The sequence below is a fragment of the Triturus cristatus genome, chromosome 12 (assembly GCF_964204655.1).
Source record: "Triturus cristatus chromosome 12, aTriCri1.1, whole genome shotgun sequence".
Lineage (NCBI taxonomy): Eukaryota > Metazoa > Chordata > Amphibia > Caudata > Salamandridae > Triturus > Triturus cristatus.
Genome location: NC_140595.1, coordinates 646,259,721 through 646,284,730, shown reverse-complemented (window position 1 = coordinate 646,284,730; position 25,010 = coordinate 646,259,721). Strand labels below are relative to the sequence as shown.

The 25,010-nt window shown below is 42.1% G+C and overlaps 1 protein-coding gene across 3 annotated transcripts in view; it reads right to left on the bottom strand.

Annotated features, from left to right (window-relative positions):
* LOC146776471 (hepatocyte nuclear factor 4-beta-like) overlaps positions 1 to 25,010 on the bottom strand; it is a 474,084-nt gene that overhangs the window by 99,880 nt on the left and 349,194 nt on the right. For 2 of the 3 annotated variants that reach the window (XM_085637981.1, XM_085637982.1), the window contains exons 8-10: positions 18,026 to 18,262; positions 14,402 to 14,524; positions 3,108 to 8,665 (exon numbers count right to left, since the gene is read on the bottom strand). In XM_085637981.1, the coding sequence (XP_085494107.1) occupies positions 8,532 to 8,665; positions 14,402 to 14,524; positions 18,026 to 18,262 (494 nt within the window). In that variant the 3' untranslated portion in view covers positions 3,108 to 8,531. Of the gene's footprint in view, positions 1 to 3,107; positions 8,666 to 14,401; positions 14,525 to 18,025; positions 18,263 to 25,010 lie in introns of those variants that run through there. The other variant, XM_085637983.1, reaches the window with a different exon arrangement.

Here is a 25,010-nt window from a genome sequence, read left to right as displayed (position 1 = left end):
GTTAAAATATTGTGTGATCACCGGGTGAAGAGGGGGTGGGGGCTTCCTGGCCAACGACCTGTGGCTCTGCTCAAGAATGAAATGGGAGGAGAGACCATCCAGAAGTGTATCTATTGTTTCAGAATTGTCTCTAGGGCCAAACACTCAATCCCTTCGGCAAACGCGATGAAGCAAAGGTTATTATGGCATGCCTTGTTTTTGGCATCCTCTGAGCGTTTTTGTAGTGTTTTGGTATTGTCGTAGAGACGGGTCATTTCAGTGGAACGGTCACGCACAGTGTCCTCCAACACAGATATCCTGCCCTCTGCCTCGGTTACACAGTCCACAGTTTAGCAGAGGTTCTGGCACAGCAGGGCCATGTCTTTACCCACCTCACCTATAATTGTCTCAAGTGCCATTCTGGAGTCCTGAATGGCTTTATTATAACCGCTGTGTTATCTCCAGGTGGCGGGGTCGCACCTTCTTGTTCACCCTCGTTTGTTCCTTTTGCCCCGCCACCCCCAATTGGTGTTGCATATTTGTCCATTTTGGTTTGGACTTTTGGGGCCCTTTTGTGGCCCAGTACACTGATTCCCTTGCGCCGTCTGGTTGTGAAGGGCATGTGGGTCAGTAGATGACCCAGTACCCCATGTGTGATTTCACTTTCTGTAGGCCACTGCAGATCCCGCCATGGGATTCCCGCCCGCACCTCAAACCTGGTGCGCCATCTTTTGAGACTCCAGCTCTTCACCGTCGCCCCCTAGGCAGCTGCACTGTAGGCCCACTGGGGACCTGTCGACCGGTCGGTGAGCATGTCAGACCCCGCACCAACCTGTTGGGGCATGCCAGCACCTCGGCGGGTGATCCCTCATTGGTGTCGAGTAGATGCTCACCAAAGCACGCCCGCCATATTGCCCACCTAGGCCACACACCCCAGAATCTAATATTATTAAGGCTACTGGAATATCCCCAATATGAGTGAGGAAATAAATATTTTCGATCAAAAGGTTGGATCAAGTATAGAGTTCCCTACCTAGCACAAAACTAATCTGATCTCTATTAATCAATTTCATTGTGAATCTGCAGAGCCTTATTGCTATAGCCTTAGCAATTGTCTTATAGTCAGTGTTAAGTAAAGTAATAGGTCTGTATGCATTCGCATCTTTTGGGTTTTTATATTTCTTAGGAAAACGTACACTCTTTCTGTTAAAGAATAACTGCAGACACTGGAGATAAGAACTTATTAAATATTTTATACAATTCGGATGGTTTCCTATATTCTCCAGTTGCTTTTATTTCCTATATTGAAAAGGAAGAGATAATTTGCCTAGTATCAGAATCTGTAGTAATAGTTGTAGGATTCACTAGGTAGTTAATAAACTCATTTTCCTCTATTTTGGGTTCTTGAGTATACATTTGTTTAATATGATAAATAAAAATGTACTTGAGCTTAACAAAGTGGGAGGCGAACTTACTAATGGAAAGGTATAAAAGCATTCTAATTTTATGCTGATTATGTGTAGCTTTAGCAAGCATTTTTCTTGTGTATTCCGCTTCTTCATACCATAGCTGGGTCACATATGCTGGTTAGAGCTGCTCAGCCTTATAATAATGATCCCGCAAAGTCTTGTTTGCAACTTCGCAATGATGTTTTTTTAATTTTAATTTGTTTTCCAAAAAGACACTTTGGGTTGTGTGAGAGATCATCTTGTAGGTACATTTCTACCTTTCTCTTTTCTCTATTGATGACAATTGTTCTAGAAATAATTCTGCCTCTTATTCAGGCCCTAAAAGCATCCCAAACAGCACTATTAGCTGCAGTACCTAAATTCGATCAAAAGAAATCATTGCTGTAACCGACTATCTGTTACCCAATCATTGTCATTGAGAGGCAGTTTGTTCATTTGCTACTCTAATTTCCTATTTCTAGAAGTAGTTATTGGAATGGACAGTGGTACTACACAATGATCTGAAAATCGTTTTGAAATAAGGCTTTGTGGGGACACTGCTAGATGAGAAGTAATAAGGTAATAATGAATCTTTGCTGCAGTTTTAAATCTTTTGAAGATACAGGTAAATTCTAGAGTGTCTGAGTTTTGGTCACTTCAGGGATTGCTCAGATTACTGCTTGCAATTACGTTTACATTAACATTGCTGTTGATTAAGTACTTTTGACGACAATGTGGCTTGCTCTCTGTCTCTGGTAATCACAATTATTTGATCAAGTTAGAATTTTTCCATTTTATTAGAATCGCTTGTACATTTTCAAGGTTGACATATAATGTGGCTTGTACCATTAATGGTGGACATCCTGCTACTCTATGCTTAGTCTAAGGCACTTTCTGCCTCTTTCTGCCATTTGATTAATTGCTCATGAACATTTTTTTTTTCTCCTCATATGACCTCCGTAGCTACTGCCGACTCTCGTCCTGTCCCACCACTGGCGCAGATAACTTTGGTGGTTCTTAGTTTCAGCTGGTATATTCTTTACGGGGAGTGCCCGTTTATACACAATTTGAGCTGACCCGGACGTTTTAATCATTGGAATTTATCCTGTACCCTGATCTCTCATAAAGGTAACCTCAGATAATCTCAAAGAGGGTCATCCAGCCAATTCCAAAACAACCCAATGTCAGGCCTCTCTCTGAAGACATTTACCCTCTGGTCTACAGCTCGATAGTACTTGACGGAATTCCACCAGGCATTCCAACTAGGAGGGGTTTCCTGGTGCCACAGCATACAGATCTCTCTCCTTGCCAACAAAACAAGGTAAAACACCAATTTATATTGGGGCCCAGTCTGATCTCGTGAACATTAACCCATTGTTTATTACGTCTTACAACAGCCTCCATGAGTATTTTAGTCTCACCTTCATTCTATTGGCAGTTTACATGTATTATTCCACCCCTATTAGTATGCATGTGAGGTCTATTTTACATCTATGTACACTAACACATTTAGTTCTTTAACTCATTCATGCATTGTTTTGCGTTGCAGCAGGCACTTGTTTAATGTGTTTGTCAGCATCACTACTCAAATTTCAGCACTGTAGAACACGTCCATAAATACAACACACACTGCATACTCTGCGCATCATCTGGCAACCTCACAAATAGAAGAGAACATTATTAGAGCAAGATTTTGATGTGTTTTATTAATCATAATCACCAAAATTAGACTAATTGGAAAAATTGCTTTTTCACCTAGGATCCCAGCAGTAGTGTTTGCAGATAGGCAGAATAAATAAAGCCATAACTTATACATTATGTGAAGTAGACATTGTTCATTAAACAAGCAGTTGAGTACATTGGATAGAAAGGGACTTAGTTACCCGTTTGATATTTATTTATGTAGATACATCGGGGGGACGAGCAGCAAAAGTCAATAGACGATGAAAGCTAAGCTACAACACTGACAGAACAATGGTGGTTGGCATTTACTACAGCAAGGCTAGGCATTTGAACAGTATGATTCAACTGGACAACAGAATTGTGAGATAAGAAAGGACAGACTTACTGGAAGATGTTTCTACCAGATCAGACCAAGTTAGGGAATTGTGAAAAGGCTTGGGGAAAATGGGGTCTCCTGGCAGCGTTTTCAGGTACGCATGGGGTGCTTATAGAATCGTTATCCTGAAATATGTTATTTTATGTCATAAAAAATGCCATTTCTTTTAATGCTTCAAATCCTGAAAGGAGAGTGAGAAAACTGGTATTCAGCACAGTGCCTAGTCTATGATGAGCAAGAAGTTTGTAACTGCAAGATGATCATGTGTCTGTAAAGTATGCGTTAGTTAATTCCTCAAAATGGATTCCTCTAAAAAAAGACAAAGCAATCTATTATACCTCCAGCACCAGTTAGGCTGTAGAAGTGACATATTCAAATAGGGAGAGAAATTGCATATCTATATCTTTTAGAACCACCCTACCTTTCTCCAATGTGGGAAAGAGTTGGAGATAACCCTCTTTAAACTACACTACATTACAACAACATAAGCAGTGCACACCATCAAGACCTCCGCTCCCACAACCTGGGACCCATCTCACCATGTATGCTTGCGTACTGTTACAAACAATGCATCCTCCTAATGGCAGTTTTAAGCTTGGAATACTATGTTTTGTGTGCTGGGTGTGTGGTATGTATCTTTTAGCTTAACCTGTGGTACTTCCTAATGCGTAAACTACAACCCATTGGGCCAGATTATCAAGTTCTCACACAGCGCAGTGCAGCAGCTGTAAATGCTGCTCTGCATGAGAAGGAGAGAGCAGGAGTGTGCTAGATTTACTGAAATAGGGAGCTCTCCTCCCCTCTACCTAGTGCCAGTACGCAAATCAGCTGATGTGCCCCATGGAGACACCTTTGCGCCATGGTGCAAGAATGGCTCTGTGAGTCTAGCATAGGTTTTGTCCTGGAAGGGTACCCTTCCAGTGCAAAATACCATTGTTAGCCTGACTTCAACCATTTTCTGACTTTGTATATGTGCTATAGTGAAGAACACATACAAAGTCGGAAAAGGCAGGAGAAATGAAAGCATTTTTCCTTCCTTGCGTCTACTTTAAAAGGGTGCAGTTTTCTGGTGCTAAACCCTGTCCACTTTGTTTAGTAAATTGTATTTAGCGTCAGAAACCATGGGTCGTTGCATGGGAGTGCCCATGCACCACCCAAGGTATGCCCCCTTGGGGCTAGGTAATGCAAAGCAGCGCTATGCACTGCTTTGCGTTAATTTCCCATTATTTCCAGCGCTAAACAGCTTTAGCGCTGGGTAGTAAATTGGAAAAAAGATTTTGCGCTGATTTGCATCACTTTTTTTGTTTTGTAAGGCGCACAGCTACCCAACAAGGGTTTCCCAGCGCCGGCCTAAGAAACAGAAGCAGCAGAGATGAAAATCACTGATTGAACAACCAAGTTTTAAAATGTTTACGAACGTTCGCATATATTGTTACACTGCAAAGTGCTGGGTGGAGAGAGTTCCACAGGGATGGACCTAAGTAGGAAAACAAGCGACTTCCAGTCCTCGTAAGCCTTACTCTAGGAATCAAGAACTTTCCCTGGGTAGAAGAGCGTAACGAACGAGAAGGTTGGTAGGGATGACCAAGATTTTGCAGATATTGAGGAGCTGTGCCGTCCTTGAACATGTATGCCAAGGCTTTAAACTTGGTACGGCTTTCGATCCTAAGCCAATGCAGATCTCTCAGGGCACTAGAGGTGGAAGATGTTTTAGGAATCTGGCAGAGCAATCTTGCAGCTGAATTTTGAACCACCTGAAGCTTCCGTATTACATCCTTATTAGCCCCCCAAAAAAGGATATTCCCGTAGTCCAGTCTGGCGGTCAAAAGCGCCTGGACGACGTTTTTTTTGGGTATGGCTAGGGAGCATCCAGATGATTCTTTTCAACCATTTCAAAATGGTAAAGCAGGTGTCTGCCACTTTCACCGCCTGTTGTTTCATCGATAATTTGTCATCGATGATAAAACCTAAATTGCGGACTTGATGGGTGGGCTGGGGAAGGATACCCATTTCGATAGGCCAGTGCTGTGGGCCCTAAAGATCTTTATATTTACCCAGAATCAGGACCTCGGTTTTTTCTCCATTAAGTTTGAGTAAATTGGCTTGCATCCAAGATGCAATGTTACTCAAACCGGCCTGAAGAACGGATGGTCCAGGTATATTTTCCGTTGTAAGGGAGATGATTTGGGTGTCATCCGCGTAAGAGAAGAGGGACAACCGAGCCTCCTCTGCGATCACTGTCAGAGGTTTAACATAAATATTAAACAGGAGGGGGCTTAAGATGGAGCCCTGGGGTACCCCATGTGGGGAAAAGTAAGTTTTGGAAATAGCCTTAGATGAGAAGACTTGAAATCTCCGCTTGGCGAGGCTTTTGTGACGCAAACACAGCGTAATATCTCAGTGAATCTCCCCCATTGTGTCTTGCTACAGCATCATGGGACCTGTTATTATCTTGGTGAACCATTTCTTCATGTTGCTGAACAGAAGCAAAGATACCAATGATAACAACACAAGAGCTGCCACCCTAAATGTCATGACTCGTTGGTGCTTGAAATAAGTTTCTGAAAAACCTTTAAATGGTGATTCCTGGTGAAAAGGCCGGATAAGCTCTCCCAGGGCAGATAAACATTCAGCACAATGCTATGAGGATCACAAAAGACACATGCATACATTTAAGATTTCAAATATTTAGGGATCATTTCTGCAGATGAATCCGGAAAGTGCCTGAGTTCTGAGATTGGCTGTTCTATTTTATTTCCTAGGTGAATCTACCAACATTGGTAAAAAAATTAAAGTTGAGTGCAGCATTATTTTCAAGGTATAATTCAAATTTATGGTTCATGTGGATTAAATTGGCAATCGGTGCATTAGCAATGTATCAGGAGGCTGGAATTAACATTGATTTCACAGCATGGCAACTTTATAAATACCCTTTTCCGAGAAGACCCGAAAAAAACACAATAAAGACATATGTAAGGAAGTCTACTCCCATGTACATCACACACACCTTAAACTGTACATTGCCTCCCTGATTTGGAATTGGCAATGTTCTTTTCATAAGTGTACTCTATTGCAGAAGTACCGAACAAAAAATGAATATGTCCATTTGTAACGCAACTGGTGCGCATGTAAAGAGCTCTAATACCTTCGGGTCAAGTTTGCGCTATATAAAACTCTCCCCCCCAAAAAGTGGTTTGAGTAACGCACATATCGGGAATTGGGCTATGAGAGCATTAGCTCATCTGACGATGGTTCTCTGAACCTGTAGTGCTAACAGGCTCACTTTTAGTGTAGGGTAAAGCCGGCCAGCATTTTACAATCATTTGGTCATAAAATGTGCATAAAAGATATAAGGTGAAACATTTTACATGTTTTCAAAATTCCGCTTATTGGATCGTGACTTCAATCAAAGGACAAAACATTGCTGTGCCTCCAGGTGAACTCAAATTCTAGAGAGCAATCCAGTAGCGGCTGCTACCGATCGGGAGTGGTGAGGCGGGCGGCAGGAAATGAAGAGAAAAAAACACTTACTTGGGCCGGCCGGCCGACCGCCGCCTCTCCTCTGTCTTCTTCTTCCTGTCTCCGCCGGCAGAAGGAAGCAACAGGAAGCACCGGGGCTCCCAGGCTCCCCACGGCCAATCACAATGCAGCAGTACAGCATTGTGATTGGTCTGAGCACCGAACCACAGCGCTCAGACGGGGAACCGGAAAGCTTTGCATGTTCCTCACCAGGCTGTGTAAAGCAGGCCCGGTTGGGAAGATGCAAAGTGCACAGGACTGTTTGCGCGGCTCAAGAGGGGCCGGCCAAGCAGTCATGGGCACTTAAAGAGGGCAAACCACTCCGCTCCCTGCTCAGCCCCGCCCTGAGAGCTACTGACTTCAATAGGAAAAAAAAAATGAAAATAACGACACGCCATTATCATTTCATTTTTTCTTTTGAGCAGTGGGGCAACGCTCCTTGCCTCAGTGGAGAAGCCGCCACTGAGCAATACACCCCAAGCACCTGCGATGAATAGGAAGGACAATGTGAGGCTCCTTCCTATGAATCTTAATTTAAAAGTGTGCATAGATATACTGCATTTATTTCAAATTGATCTGATTTTAGGGTTAAATTTGGGTCAATCTGTCAAGATTCTTTTCAAATCAATGCCCAATCAACTAAGTAAGAGTGGTAGGAATTGAATAATGTTGTACCCCAATGTCCCTGCAAAAGAAAACACTCGTCACATTGTTATAATTATCACCAGTGCATGCACCGCTGTCTAGGCAGCAGAATGGATGACCCATCTTACACCACTGATGAAAGGTTCTTTTCTATAGGATGCCTGCAGCTTTGTAGAGACGTGCAGGACAGGAACTGTTGTCCAACTGAGTGCACTGATTATATCAACCTCATAAGAAGGAGAGTGTGAGCCAAACCCTGGCAGCATTCAAAACTGTCTCTTGCATGCTGAGGGTAGATTTATGAAGCATTTACCAGAACCCACTGAGCCATTGCTTCCTTGCTTCAGTATTTGCATCCATCACAGGCATTGTTTCGTTGACTGCGGTTTGATTTTAAAGGTTTATACAATATTTCGATTGGTGAAACGTGTGACTTTACGAGCTGCAAGGTATTTTCCTGCAACCAGCGCCAAGAAACCGGTTGGTGTATGTGCGCTTTGTAAGTATTTTAAACGTAACATAACACAACATTGGTTTCCGGCCATCACTGAGTAAAATGCTTTATCAACACGCACAGTCTTATCGCAGGACACTTGTAATCCGCTGCTCGGGGTTAATGGGCGCATCAATTCCAAAGCGTATCTTCCATCGTGTCCTTCTCTAGGGCTTGTGTGCAGGATAAAAGATTGTCGCATGTGCATCACAATCCAATCCCAGGCCTCTTTTCCCCTCATTCGTCTGCAGGCCATTCTAAAATGTCCTAAAATGTCTATACTCGAATGCAACAGGCCACACCCTGGGCTGCTTTGTAGCACACAGTACAGCACCTGTTCCAACGTTGTTTGTTCTCCTCGGCAAGCTCAAGTCTTTCCGGTCATTCTTTACAAAATCTCCTGCTTGGGTACAACGGAGGAAGGCAATATTTGAACAGAGACCCTAGGCGTGCTGTGAGAGCTGCGTTTCAGGTCCTCGCTTCCTCTGCTTGTCGAAGAGGGGTGGCAGCCATCGGGAGACGCTGGGAAGGAAAAACCCACAAGAATAAGATTGCATCCGAAGCCACCTGACACGAAAAACTGCATTTTTCTCACGGCTTACGCTGCACATTTATTGTTACTTAATTCCCATTTAAACAAAAAAGAAAAGTGTGGTAACAAAATACCATTTAAATCCTCAAAAGGATTTCCCTTCTTGCTACAGCGCTCAACTCAGTGACGACACATGCTGTAAACAGTGCAAAGAGAGCATGCGCGCGCATGCTCAACCGGAACAATGAAAAACAGGGACATTTCTGTGTTTAACGGGGACACTGTTTGAAAACAGGGACATTTGAGTCACTTGGAGAAAAGTGTCGGGACACGGGGACACTTCCCCAAAAACGGGGACCGTCCTGGGAAAACGGGGACGTCTGGTCACCCTATATTAATGCCACATCATGGAGGATACTTTTCAATTCAGGCATTATGACCTCAAGGAGACCATGTATAAGATAAAACTGTGTGACGATACACTGTGACATTGCTTGATGTTTACGTTTTTATTTGTATTACATGCATAAAAAATCTTATACAGCACAAACTCTCAAACAAGTCATATTCTAGCAGCAGAGTCAATTTTACACAAACTCATTTGCAATTAAGTTTCCTCAGTAAAAGTAAAACCGGTTATATGTCATTTAGTTCCACTCATATACAAGTGAATCTTCCTGCAATTTTTAGGTCTCGGCTAGACAGTGCATGTGCTGTCTTGAAGAGAAATGTTGTTTTCAATCTGTGGGATTCAGCCCACACCTAGGCTTAACATTTGCTCGCTCCATCATCTCTCTCATGTTCTTTGTCCCCATTTGTCCATGCATGCTTGTGTCATGCCTCTGTTTGTGTTTAGCCTTCCCTCAGAGCATGGACCAAGTACTTGTGCCCATCCACTCCTCCCTTTTTAGGTGCTATTTTTGCTTTTGAGCACTCTACATGAGTGCTCATGTTTTCACTCGCTACTTCTCCTCCCACCCACCTCTATCCCTATTGCTTCTTTCCCTCCGCAGCTCGTGCTGTAATGCGTGTCTCTCTTTGTGTTTGTGTGTGTATGTATATATATACATACAGACACACACACACATAGAGAGACACACATTCCACAAAGAAATCCGCATTCCACCTCCTGGCGCGCAATCAAGCCCAACCACTGTCGTTAGTTTAACATCCTTTATTCTGGCATAACAAGTAGCATGACGCGTTTCAACTCAGATGAGTCTTAATCGAATGCAATACCATAGACTCACTCATTGGTCTAATTTATTACTGATATCCTTGTACAGTGACAAGGGACAAATTACATATTTTCAACCGGTAATGCGAGAGACGCAAGGTGTAACTGTGGTTCAAACGTAAGTTCACATTTCACGTTTATAGATGGTAACAGTCGCTGGTTTTTCTCCAATTCGATGCATGGATAAATCCATAACAGTTCTTTATTTCACATCCTCATTTACTTGCCAACTACATACAGTTCCTCTCATACATTAGTACCCACAATGCCCTATTATTGCAAAATGGATACTAATGTCCCAGAAATCACAAAGTTCAAATACCTCAAGTTCTTTGTTTAGAAACATAATTGCATACTCTTTTTAATGTCTTTAGAGGATTAACTCCATGTATGGCAGAGATTACGGCACTATTTTGCAATCCAGTCATTACACTCCTATGGAAAATCCTAGATGTAGCAGGTTTCCAAACTTCTCTGCCTTCTATACATTTAACGTAGGCAGAGCTAGGACAGCTGCCTCTTTCTCTCTTCTGTCCTTCATTCTATATCTTTCTCCTCATATCTGATCATTATTTTGCCTCCTACTGCTCGTTTCTGACCCTTATTTTGCCTCTTTCTGCTCGTTTCTGACTTTTATTCTGCCTCTTGTGCCTTGGTTCTGACCTCTATGTTGCCTCTTTCTGGAAATTTTATCTTTATTCTGCCTCTTTCTGCTCTTTTCTCACCTTTATTCTGCCATTTGCTGCTAGTTTCTGACCTCTATTCTGCCTCTTTCTGCTTGTTTCTGATCTTTATTCTGCCTCTTTCTACTCATTCCTCTCCTTTAACATGCCGCTTTTTGCTAATTTCTGACCTTATTTTGCCTCTTTCTGCTAGTGTCTGACCTTTATTTTGCCCCTTGCTGCTAGTTTCTGACCTCTACTTTGCCTCTTACAGATCAATACTGACCTCTATACTGCCTCTTTCTGCTCGTTTCTCAATTTTTATTTTTGACTTTCTGCTCGTTGCTGACCTTTATTCTGTCTCTTACTGCTAGTTTTCTCACCTTTATCTTGCATCTTTCTATTCCTTGCTGACCTTTATTCTACCTCTTTCTGCTTGTTTCTGACATTTATTTTGCTCTTTTCCCCTGGGACCGCGGGGTGCCCCAAGGCCCCAGCGGTCCCAGCTGGCTCCCTTTCCTCCTGCATGTGCTGGCAATGCTCTTGCATGAAGGGAGCTGCTGCAAATGCAGCTCCCTGCATGCAAGAGCAATATTTTCATCTCTTTCCCTGCCCACAACTCTGCGGGCAAGGAAAGAAATGAAACCTCCACTTCCAGTGGGTGGGAGCACTTTCACTACTCTCCCGAGGAACCGGAGTGTTTGTGGGAACTGTAATAGCACACAGCTCCCGCCAAGCAAAAGCAAACAGCTATGTCCCAGGGGTGGACACCCCTGCGGCCCCAGCCACCTCCCTGCAGGGTGAGGGAGCTGGCATTGATCCTACCCAGAGGGAGCAGCTATCTTTGCATGGGAGCAATAGCTTGTTCTGTTTTCCCGCCAGCATCAGTGCAGGCAGTCTGCTCCCAGCCAGCTTGAGCATTTTTAAAACTCCTGCTGGCTGGGAGCAGATTTAGGGGCAGATTTAACAATATTTCATGCAGCGCTGCGAGAAAGGTAAATGTCAGGAATGTGCTGTTTTTAACATTTTATTGTGCATTCCTGTACTTAGCATGTGCTGGCGCACTTTTGGCAGTCTAGCATCAATGCAGGCACCCTTTTGCCATGGTCAAGGGTGCCTGCATTGCAGACAGGATTGTTCTTATGCAGGAAGGACACCTTTCTGCACAAAAACAATCCTCTGAGGCAGTTTCCTCTTTCTTTGTATGCTGCAGAATGTAGCACACAAAGTAAGAGGAAACAACGAGCAGAAAGAGAGAGATTTCTCCACGTTACACCTCACCTGGGGAGGCGTAGCATTTTGACTCATTCCCAGGTCTACTAGTAATGATAAATCTGAGAATGCGCCACAATCCATGGGTGGATGTTTGAAAACACCCACGCTCCACCCATGGAACACCTCCCTGGGGCAGAGTAACACAACGCAGTGATTTGCTCTGCGTTGGGGAATTTATCAAGGTGACATTGTGTGGCTTGATAAATGTGACTTAGTAGTTGCGTCACCCTTGCAAGGAGGTCCTTGCGTGGCGCAACTCGTTGATAAATCTGCCCCTTTGTATTTGCTTCCATTTGGATGAAGATTCGAAAATGCTCCAGCCAGATGTGTGCAAACAAGTTTCTTGGCCTGTGGTAATGTGGGCAGGGAAACTATTGTGTCCCGAGGGTGGGTTCCCTGGGACACAGTAAGTGAGCTGGCCCCAGGGGATGTGGCTCCCCTCCTTTTTAATTAAAGTGACAGCCGTGAGGGATGGGACCAAAAATGGCTCCAGGGGGGACAGGCCTCCCTCATCTTAATAAATATATAGGGCTCAGGGGTTAAAGTCCCAGGGGCCGAAAACAACTTAGGAAGAGGGACCCAGGGGATGGAATCCCAGGGGCCCTAAATGGGCTGAGGAGGTTGGCCCTACTGATGCCCCCCCTCCCCATATATATATTAAAAACAATGGCAGGCACTATTTTCTTTTTTTTGCCACTATTCCGCCGGAGTCCAGAGGGATCGTGGTAAAAATTGCTGATTTCTTTCTTTAATTTTGGGTGGCATGATATCCCTACCCTACCCCTTATATCATTTTTTTTAAATGTTCAGGACAGGGTACTAAGTCCCCAAATCCTGTAATGGCTGCTAGTAACATATTTCTTATGTTGCTGCAGCCAATCAGCAGAGCGCTCGCACCAGCGGGAGTCTGATGGCCCAAGGGAAAAAAAGCTGCGTGGGCCAATTAGAATGCTCTGTTTTTAAACTGCCACGCCCTCGAGACTCTTGAGAGCCTCTCGCGGACCCATCCTTCCAGATATACAAATATTTTTTAACCTTAATTTCCTAAAAACCACTGAATGGATTTACACCAAATCATAAAAGGCAATATCTGCAGGGAAAGCTCTAGCTTCCTGCCAAATTTAATGTAATTCCGTTCATCGTTTTTTGCGGTAGCTCTTCTTAAGGAAGTGTACAGAAAATGCATGAGGGTTTTGTGTTTTGGTACTGCTCTTTTTTCTTGGCCCCACCTGACGGATAACCACAAAACTTTCCATGCACAAACAAGTCAAAAAGAGAATTTTTTGGGAGAGTTTCCTGTAGATTCATCAAGCGGTGCTAAAGTTATTAGCAATACAAAAAATGCAGTTCCTATGAAAATGCTGACCTAACTAGAACTACCCAGTGGCAAACAATACATATATCATGCTGCAGCAGTTTGCTAGTTTTCTCTTGTCTAACCATGCCCTAACTTTGTATGTTTTTCTCTTTCCCCTCACCTGTGATCATTATATATGGTCTTTACATCTATATCATTCAAAAGAGTTACACATAAGAATATATATCGTAACATACACCTTTACTTATCAAGTTTTATTTTCAAGTTTAAGCTATATACTTATAATTGCTGCATACTTTCTATTACTTGTATCATGTAATGCTACAAGTACATATCTTTTGTAATTCTGTTTTAAGCCTGTTTTCTATCAGTATATGTAAGTGGAACTTTTTTAATACTTCCGAAAATATAAATGCATGTTTAGTAAGAGATTCAGCCTGGGTCACAGGGTATTTTAACCAACATCGTCGGCACAAAACATAAAGTGCCACCCTTAAAGTGAAGCCCTCTGTAAATTTGTTATGCATGTTAAACTTTTGAGTAGATAACCATTGAACGACGTAAACAATTTTGGTACATGTTTCTGGTCTTACCCACCAAAAATTGTACAAATCATTTAATCTTGCATACTCTCTCCACCGACAACAAATCTTTGCAAAATTAAATCAGGCTGCCATCTACAATGGAGACCTTTGGAAAATCAGACCATTGACTAACAAATGACATTGTAGTGCAATAATAATGGCAGTGTGTGCACAATACAACTGCTAACTAGGAATTGTGACAGCCCCATAGATCTTGATAGTAACTTTACAACATGTCAGTCATCCAGCCTCATGTGTGCAGCAGATGCCAGTCTTCAATATAATCCCAGATTTGGGTGTTTATCCTTAAGGAAGCTAGAATTAGGAACTAAAGAAGGTCAGCATCACTTGAATTTCAGGTGTCTAGACATGTGCTACTTTTTCACATAGTGTTTGCCTCTAAACGAGTTATGGGTGGCCAGCCCCAAGAGCGGTTGTATCTTGAAGTCTCTCCTACACAAATTGTCACACTCACACACTCACCCATACAAGCTAATCCTCTCCAACCATCAGCTGTGCTAGGCTGGGTGCTTTTACATGTTGATCATTATCTGCTTGGTTAGTTTTAAAAATTACAATATTTTTTTCTGAATGGCGTCCCTCATTTTCTCACTTAAACCATACTGCCTACCAGAAAGATGAGCACCTACATGTGGAAGCTGTATGAATCACTGAGTGGATGTTCCCTGGAAACACAATGTGTCCTGTAAGAGGCTCAAGGTTCAGGCTGTGGTTTCCCGAGTGGGAAAACTGTGGTGCATCCATGGAAGGTCCTATGAAAGAAAATACAAAGTGGATATTAGTTGCGACATGAATCTGTCAAATGTCAAAAGTTTCGTAGTGCAGTTTCTATTGGCAATCGACTCGTTAATAATTTGATTTAATTGAAACTCAGTAGGATAAAGTGGGTTTCAAAACAGTTTGTCAGAAAATTGACTCAACTCTAGATGCGCTGTGTGATGTCTCCTCTTGTAGGTTCTGGATAGAGATCGGAAGGAAAGAAACTTAGGGACACTGAAGATGTTTAATTGACGTGTGTGGTGGCTTAAGCTCAGGATCGAGCTGAATCAATGACACACTGGGGTGACATGTGCATTGCACGAAAGGCTGAGTAAGGATGGAGTGCCTGTTCGTATGCTTTCAAGTTAGAATACGTCTCTAGAACAAAACGGGCAACCAAGTAACCCAGGTACACAGGCTGGACAGTAATTATGTAAAAAGTGGTCCCTCTCGGTGAAGTGTGGCCCTTGACTTCCACAGCAATAGAGGCAGAACTGATATACAAAACTCCCCAAAGGAGTAGGTTCACTATTATGCATTTAGTGCATTTATTACCATAAATCCTTGGTCGAGAAGATATACATTTATTCTTAGCAATTATTTAGAATAGTCGCACCAAACACCAGAGAGAGAGGGACATCTAGGATAGGGCTTTGCTGGACAATAATTGCCAAAGCAAGAAGCAACCAGAACTAAAGTTCGGGAGAAAATCAAAGGATCAGCTGACTTGAGCAAAACAGTACTCACTAAAAGTACATTGGCAGAATCCAAGGGCTCTTCTGAGAATAGCACAGCAAAATGAGGGAAGAAAGTCAGAGTAGCAGTTCAAAAGAGAGGCACAATAACAATCTATGAAGGTGATCAGTGGCAATAGAATGTTGGGAGTAAAAGACAAATTATATAACTGTGCACACAAGGTTAAATCAAAGTAGCTAAAGCGCTGCTGTGGGTGCTCAATAGAGATTGTAACATATATTCATGGAATCAGGAGTGGATAAAAAGAAACTAGAGATAAAATGGAGCCCAGAATATGCACACTCACTGCACAAACATGCCATAAATCCAAACAATGCCCGCACAGCTATCAACATGTGCCCAAACAGTCATTATCATATGCCAACACCTGTGGCACCATACATCCAAATAACCACCAACATAATCATGCACACATCCAGCATCATCCACCTACATAGCTAACATGGTATTCCAACACAGCAGCAATTATGTGCCCACCTAATCAGCATTTCCCAGTGATCTTCAATGCCTCTCCAAAAACTTTGATGTAGATCTAAGTAAGAATTATTTAGTCACAATCTCTGTAGTTCACAAAATCACAGGGTTTGAGGCCCTAAAACCTCTATTGATATGCACTAACCCCATCTTACGATTTAGTAAATGTTTTCCAAAATGGGCTAGCAACCCATACCAATTTGGAAGGTACACGAAAGGGGTGTTCCTTCCAATTTGCAAATCGGTATAGAATGTATGAAGTGGTTTGAATCACCGGGATTTGACCTGCCTAAAGCATATTAATTAGGCAGATTGTTCTGTGACCCCCTGTGATTCCTCATTTTGTGACCCGACTTATAAATATTTAGGTCGGTTCTCAAAATCAGATTCCATCTGCAAAAATTTGGTGTGTAATTTGCAACCACTTTTTGGAAATGGACTTCATATATGACATGCAATTATTCATTCTTTTGCAAACATAAAAACATAATCAATAATTCAGTGAAACACATCTCAATGTAAGCTTCCTCAATTAATTAACGTTGTTAGCGATTAATGCTGACTTAGTAGTATGGGGTGTCCCACAAGGCAAAGGTTTTTTATATTAAATTTCATTTGGAAAATATAAGGAAGTCCCTAAACACTTGCCATAAAAAGTAAAAATAAATCCCTAGTTATAGTGCTCACATCACCTTGTGTCCTAGCCCCAATGTACTACGTCAACTTCAACTCCCACCCCTTTTATACATACAGTGTTTGGCACATCATGCACTTGTTCAAACAATAAATAACACACTTTACAAATTAAAACATTATCAACCATGTCACATGTCAACATCCCTACCATCACATATTTCTTCTGACCATTAACTTATCCTCTTAAAGACCTGCATTCACCCACAGCATTTGACAGTACAACACACAATTAAACAGCCACAAGTCTAACATCACATAGGACCATAAAAACATCTTTATAAGTACATACAAACACCAGTATATAGCCGGACATCCTTCAAGCAATCGCACAGCTACATTCATATGCACAGTAACAAACATCTATATAACCAACAACAAATGGCCACACGTCCACTGACCTATACCAACACACAAATTATACAACAATGTACCTACCTTTGTATATCAAAATACACACAGTAGTACACACTGACAATCATAATAAAGCAACATAAATACCATCAAATGCAAATACACCAATAGCCGTACACCGGCACAGTCACCATTTGCTAATGCTATACACTGTGATAGCAAGAACTTAGTCACATAATTAGACATTCTTTTACACACAAGCATAATAAATGACTGACTAAAATACATTACATTTTAAGTTGAATCAAGTAATAACAAAGGTGACACAGCCACCATCATACACACACCCATTTAAAATTAGGTATGAACAGAACTGTCGCCATACATCGAAACACAGACCATCATAAATGCACGCATCTACAAACACACCCTCAGCACCAACATTATATGCCAATATGCCAAGCATCATGCATACCCACACAGACACCATTTTATAATGCACAAAAGTGTCACTACAAATCTTTATCACGCCAGCATTTGCAAACAAAAGCTTTATCAAGTAAAATGGCACGGTTAAGTTTGTCTTACTACGGTGAGGTTGGTGATGAGTTAAAGTAACACGTTAACTTAGGATTTCTTTACTTTTTTATGGTGACGCCAGATTTGTTAACCTTAACTCCCTTTCATTTCTATGGTTTTTAAGGAATTTTATATTCATATTACAAAGGTGCCTTTGTAGTAATGATTAGGTCTGAGTTTCCAGTGAAAATACATTTTTTAGTTCTTAAAAAGGTTGGCGCCATTCGATGAATCTGCACAACACTTTCAGTGATGTACTTTAACATGCTATGAGTTATGTCATATTTGAAGTCATAAACAGTGCATGACGGGCGTGAATTATGATTAGCTTACCTAACCATAGCTGGAGAATTTCAGTGTTTTGGGGTTTTATTCTGTAATCATATCTGCACTTTAATTGTGTTTTTTTCAGTGAATTTCAGAGGTTTTTGTTAAACATCTGTTTCCCTCCACTGGCATTCATATGGAAAATACCATTAACCAGAATATTTTTTGCAGGGCAAAAGAGACCTCATCCTTTCAAACCCAAGGTCCTTGACTTACTGGGTGGTTTGCTAGTAAAGTTGAAAGGTACTGATGTGCACGGTGGATAACTTGCGTTACGCAACTATTTGAAAGAATTTAGACCAATGACATACCTCCCAGCAGCATCTCCTGTAGTAAACTGTCAATCCGTGTGACACCAAATAGTTTGGCAAACTGCATCTGTTCAATCATCTGCCAGGTGATGCTCTGCAGAGGCGGTAGGAGGAGGAGGATGTCGCTGAACCTCCCACGTGAATCATACTGGCGGTCATTGATATAATCTTCCAAGTTCACCTGCACCTGGAAACGCATGTTCTTCACCCTGCCAGGATCACTCAGTCCTTTACAGTCTAAGAGGAAAAGAGATGGAAAAGACACTTATGACACCATTTCATAGGACCTTTACAGAAACAAGCAGACCTTGTAAATTTGGCACTAACATCAAAGTTTTTACTATACAGATGAAATGTTTGATGTGCATCTGTAATTTGAAGGGCTTTGACAAGAAGGCATAGCTACTACCTAAAAACCTTCCAATGGAGGGTAGTGGAAGTATTTGAAGGTTACTCTCTTTAAACAAATTGAGGATATTTCCTCTGCAAATGCAAAGAAAGTAAACCCCAAAGCAGATTCCTAGCTTTGGAAAAGCCGAAGCATCGCTGCTTAGAGAATGAACAAACACGACCAGATACCTGGGATCAAAGTGACATGGAGTCAATTAAATGGTGTATCTTTCTCTGAAGCTAGTATCAATCATAACTGTACATGCCTATACGAACCAATTCTGCTCCTTGAGATCAATTCCGGATGCCATCATTATCCATGGATATCAACGTGCCCTATCTGCTCTTGCCTATAGATTACTATAATATAGCGGATATCCATGCATTGTACCTGCTGGAGGCATACCACTGTGTCCATAAAAGATAGAGGATCACACATGGGTTTTGTGCAAGTTGACAATATCACCCAACCCTACTTTTTGTTTTAAAAAGTTTGGATTCAAGCAGATGTGTTTATACTTTTTGTAGAAACATCTTTGTGTCTTTACATGTCGAAGGTACACCTTTGTGTTTTGAATTACTTGGAGGCACAAAGCTGTATTTTGGATAAACTACAAGTTTGAGGCACACCATTGTGCTGTATATATCCTGTACTATGTCCTATCCTTGTCCTATGCCAATGCATTCTGTTGTACATATATAGGAGGCACATAAAAATACAATGTACACGTTACAAACTCATTACCGTGATCGTCTAGCAAGTTAAAGGACAATCACCACTTTTTTAAAGAAATGCGAGCCACATCACTGATCTGCTCTCTCCTTGCACTGGTGCACGGTGTGCTGTCTAGTGCCATCACAGGCACACCAGCGCCATAGTGCAAGGGTGCCTGCTTTACGGGTAAGATTATGTTTGTGCAGGAAGACACAACTTTCTGCACAAAAACAATCCTTAGAGGCTTATTCCTCTTTCCATGTGTGCTGCAGAATGAAACTTGAGGGAGTATTCTCCACTTCTGAGAGGCGTATATGGGTGGAAATAGAGATCACAACATTAGAAGATATGAAAACAGACAATGGCTACCATAGATTTGAGTTACTGAGTCAAGACGCTCCCACTTACGAGAGGGGGACCCCAAAAAAACGATGAGGGGCAGGTGGTGTCGGGGTAAAAGCCAAAGTTCAAGAAGGAAAAGGAACCACCTCCCCAAGATTCTATAAATGGGCCTAAAAAATTAGGTCCCTAAGTCCAGCAAACACTCAATGGAAGCAAAACGAATAGGATGATAAATGCGTCAAAACAGAAGGTGTCCATATAAAAATAATTTTTCGTTTATTTAGTTTTTTTTAAACACAAAAAGTATATTCACATATTTTTGGTTGATAATAGCATATACATACATTTATTTAGTGTTGAATAATACAGACAACAAAATTATGTATCTAAAAAATAATAATAAATGTCCCACACAAAGCTCAACTCATATACCAAGCATTCATTCAACAAACATACTGCAAGCCAATTCCGGTCAATGTGGAAAAAATTGTCCAGATATGATTGTATAGGTGGTAAGTTCATGTATCATCAAGATATCAAATGGGTGACACTATATGAACAAAAAGCCGAAAGTTCAGGCGCCAACGCGCGTTTCGGTATTGGACCCAATCGTGGGTCCCACCTTCATCAGGGCGACGACCGTTGGGAAGTGGGGGACAATAATAATACTTAAAATTCAACCCACAGGATGGGGGTCAAAATAGTAGTCATCAAAAGATTGGAATAGCTCAGTGTATCAAGGGAATGCTCCGCTTCAATAAAGATGGCCAGCCGAGTTCAATCCCAAATATTTATGCGAGAGTCCAGACGTGATCAGCTTATTCAAAGCAAGCTACACTTCAGGAAGCTTATACAGTTGCCTTCAAGTTTGAGAAACAGGGCGTCATCATAATAGAAGAGAAAAACAGTTCATACGAATGGAGAGGGTTTCAAGGCAAAAGAGGATCGTTCGGAGACGATGGTATTTGACCTCTAGGGGAACAGGATATCATTCAGGTCTCCGGGGGCTACTGTTGGATAATCCTGGTATAAGAGTCTGTGGATCCGTCGGCGATATGTCAGGAACACCCGTCCGGACGCCTGAGCTCAATTTTTTTCCACATTGACCGGAATTGGCTTGCAGTATGTTTGTTGAATGAATGCTTGGTATATGAGTTGAGCTTTGTGTGGGACATTTATTATTATTTTTTAGATACATAATTTTGTTGTCTGTATTATTCAACACTAAATAAATGTATGTATATGCTATTATCAACCAAAAATATGTGAATATACTTTTTGTGTTTAAAAAAAACAAAATAAACAAAAAATTATTTTTATATCGACACCTTCTGTTTTGACGCATTTATCATCCTATTCGTTTTGCTTCCATTGAGTGCTTGCTGGACTTAGGGACCTAATTTTTTAGGCCCATTTATCGAATCTTGGGGAGGTGGTTCCTTTTCCTTCTTGAACTCAAGATGCTCCCACACCACCAAGACATTTCTTCCAATTTTTATCAGGGATTACTAAACTCAAAACTATATGACCACCACCAAGATTGAACCACACACAACGCATAGTAATTGTAAACATAACATAACAGTTATTAAGCACACAAGTCCTTGCAAGTTGTTAGCCAGTCTGAGCTCTGATTCGAGGCTTGCTTTGAACGTCTTTAGCTAATGTCTTATGGACCCCCACAAGAAGCCAAATTACAACCCCCCCCAAACATACATGAATGCTTTCCACTTTACCCACAAGGATCCAGCAGTTCTATTGTTCTCATCGAAATATTGTGTGGTTTGTGTTTAGATTTCTTCACTGAATGGAATATCTTGCAGTGCCTTGGGTTGGAGGCACCAAGTGGGTGTACAGGGGAGTCGCCTACCACATTTCATATGTAAAAGAACCAGGCAATGGTCCAAGAATGTGCAGCATAAATATTCAGTCTAGTGGGGCTGATGAACATGTCCAGCCTTGAGTGTATGTCGTGGAAGGGGGAGTAATGTTGGAAGTTTTTGTTCCATCAGTGGTGCGTCCACTATAGACAAGAGAGTTCCCATCTGTGCATCGATTCACCAAACCCACCATCACTTGAATCACCTGCACACCTAGCATGGGAGGTCTGGATCTGTCCATGTCACAGTTGAAGTCCCCAGAACAAAGCGATGGCCTTTCAGATTGTGCTGAAATAAAGGGTGACAATCTGTCAAAGATTTTGAGCTACACAGAGGCAGGCGCATAAATGGATGCTAACGTCAATGGCCAACCAGCAAGATTACCTGTAATGATTACTTATGTGTGCTTTATCTAAGACATCCTGGTGTACCTCATAGTGGTGGCCTTTTGGGATCTACATTAACACATCCTGTGCATAAGAGGCGTAGGAGCTCTGGCCTTTCGATCGCTTCTGTATGAGAACCCCCTCACTACCAGAGAGATGAGTTTTCAGTACGCAGGCAATATCAATGCAGTTTCTGTGCATGTAAGTGGAAATCCTGTGCTGTTTAATTATGTTCCCCATCCTCCAGATGTTTCAGGGCAGTATTCTATATGTGTAGTTTGTCATATTATGTATCGTTTGTGGTATTTAGTATTAGGCTCTTGAGTCTTGGGCCTTGCCAGCCAGTGAGCAGTGATGGATCCATCAAGTACGCAGCCGACTGACCTGTCTCACAAATAATGTGAAGTTAACATGATGTAGTAAAACCAAAAACAAGGCAGATAGAACCAAGCATTCCCATCCTTGGATGTGGATCACAACTGTTGGACTCAGAAGGGGCATATTACATTTGCTTGTAAGTCCCTAGTAAAGTGGCACTACCTGTGCCTAGGGTCTATACATTAAATGCTACTAGTGGTGATGGAGCAAGGTTTCACATCTAAAGAAACTTGCTTGTATGCAATCCTCTCGAATAACATGTAATACTGTAACCAACCTGTCCTTGAGTACTAACATTGCACCACATTTTACATAATCATATCTAGGGGAAGCTTTTCTATGTCCTGTCTTAATAAGTAACCCAAGTGTCATAAAATGGCCGCTTAAACACGGGAATTCTTTTGCGCATGCGTCTACTACATCTACGTAGCATGACGTTCTCTGTCGCTTGGGGGGAAATCTTTGCAGATGCGCAGTAGCTTCTAAAATTGCCTCTTTAAAACAACACACTAATGTACATACCGAGCTGAAACTAACCTATGCACGTACTACTAAGCTATTAATGTGAAAGATGTATTAAATAAATGGGGTTAGAGTAGAAGTAAGTGGTATACAGTGAATTCAGTTAATTTTGTATTCTAACATGTTTCTCTCTGACTTTATTAACAGTTCGCATTTGGGTCTTGGAGGGTGACTGATGCCCTCATCCTTTGTCGCAACCACGCATGCGTCTTACATCTCTGCTCTCAAGTCCATGAAGTCATGGAACTGCCAAACCCTAAGCCTAGCAAGGACATGGGAACTCAACTTTCTGAACCCTACGAGAGGAAGTCAAAGAAACATTGTACCATAAATGTATCAATCATAATATGAAATGCTTGTGGGAATAAAGCTTGTGGGTATTAAAATTAAGGGGCGGGGAGTTAGACAATAGACTAAAGAAAAATATTGCACTTGGTATGGTGTGAAGTCCTAATCCCACTACTTGGCCCAATCAAATTGCGGGTGAACATGGAATTGAAATATTTGGGGGTGGATCATAGACTTGAATTTGGTATAACAGAGGTAATTTATAGATCGTAAGAAATAACCCTGGGCGTTATACTACGCTTCGCCCACGCAGTTTTCGAAGTAGGCGAAGCAGGCAGCGCTACGCACATGTCAGGGCGAAGCGTAGCTGCCTGCCACCCGCCACCCGCCTCCCGCCCACCCTCCTTTTAAAATAATATAATGCATGATAAAATAATTAAAAGTAAAGACTTATCTATTTTATAAGTATAATTTCCACATGGGAACAGGTAACCAGTTCATATTTGGTGTCCCTGGAAGTGGAATTTAAAATCCTAACTTATAGTGAAGTAGGATTTTAAATGACAATTTAAAAAATTACACTTTTAGAAAGTTGGCATTTACTTGCCTTATCCATGTGCTGCCTGTAGCCTGTCTCTGGGTCACATGACTGGGTGTGGTAGACAATTGGGCTTTGTTCATTCCTCCTAGAAAGCCACACACAAGGGGAGCATAGGTGTGACTGTTTGGGCCATCACTGGCAGGATGGGAGGAAGGAATTGGGCCCAGCACCACTTACACTTGAATAGGCTGAATCCTGTCTTCACACAAAGGCTGCATACTCCCGGTAGTTAGTCTGGAGCCAGGGCCAGGAAGGTAGGGTACCTGAACACTTCAAAGGCATGCCTCTAAAAGCTTCTCACCACTTCAAAGGCACAACTAGGTATACTGGACATCTGACACCAACTCTTCAGTACATTTCAGGACCTGTGGATACTCTGCCAAGAAGGAGAGCTGTGCTTCTTAATCGACTGCCACTCTCGTCCCCATCAAGAACAACATCCAGATAAAAACCTATGAAAAGGCCAGCTGGTACATCCAAGAACTCAGAACAGTGAAACAAGACAGCAAACAGTTGGCGAAGATATGACGCACCAGCAAGGACACCTCCGACAGGGCAGCCTTCATGACCTCCCCCAACCTCTCGCACCACCTGCTGAGGGCAACAAAAACAACAGCCATTGCCACATGCATCGAAACCAGCACCAATAACAACCAAGGAACTTTTCAACATCATTAAGGAATTCTCCATCCCGGCTGCCAGCAAAAACAACATCACGCTCTCACACGAGCTGTGCAACAAACTCACCCACTTCTTTTATGACATTATTGCAACCATATACAGAAACTTTGAACCCCAAATCACACCTACAGACTTCTTCAACAGATATGCCACCACCGTAACCAACACAAACCACTCACTGACCACCTGGAACATCCTCTCCACCCAGGACACCACCTCCCTCATAAAATACATCCAATCACAGCTCCCTAAGACTCATTCATGCACCACATCTTCAGTCTCGGAAACCAAATGATCAGCCAAGAACTCACCTCCCTACTCAACGGGAAACATCGTTTACAACGCGGGGATTACATCGCGATGCCATTACATCGCGGTTTTTACAACGCAAGTCGTTACAACGACTTGCGCTAGATGGCGCTCTAGGACAAGGAATAGTATAATTTACTATCCAACACCTTCCCTACTGTACGTAGACTGGAGTTGGAATAGTAAATTATACTACTCCTAAGTCCAGCGCCCTCCAACGCTGTAACGACTTGCGTTACAAAAACCGCGATGTAATGTACCGCGATGTAAATGTATGCTTTGTAACGTCATACATCCTACTCAACACCACAACATTTCCAGATGCCGAGAAACACCCCGAAGTCAGACCACTACCCAAAAAACCTTCCACTGACCTCAGTGAACTCAAAAACTACAGGCTAATCTCCCTGATCCCATTCCCAGTGAAGGTACTGGAAATGATCATCAACAATCAAGTCATGACACACCTGGAGCAACCTGCAAACCAGGATTT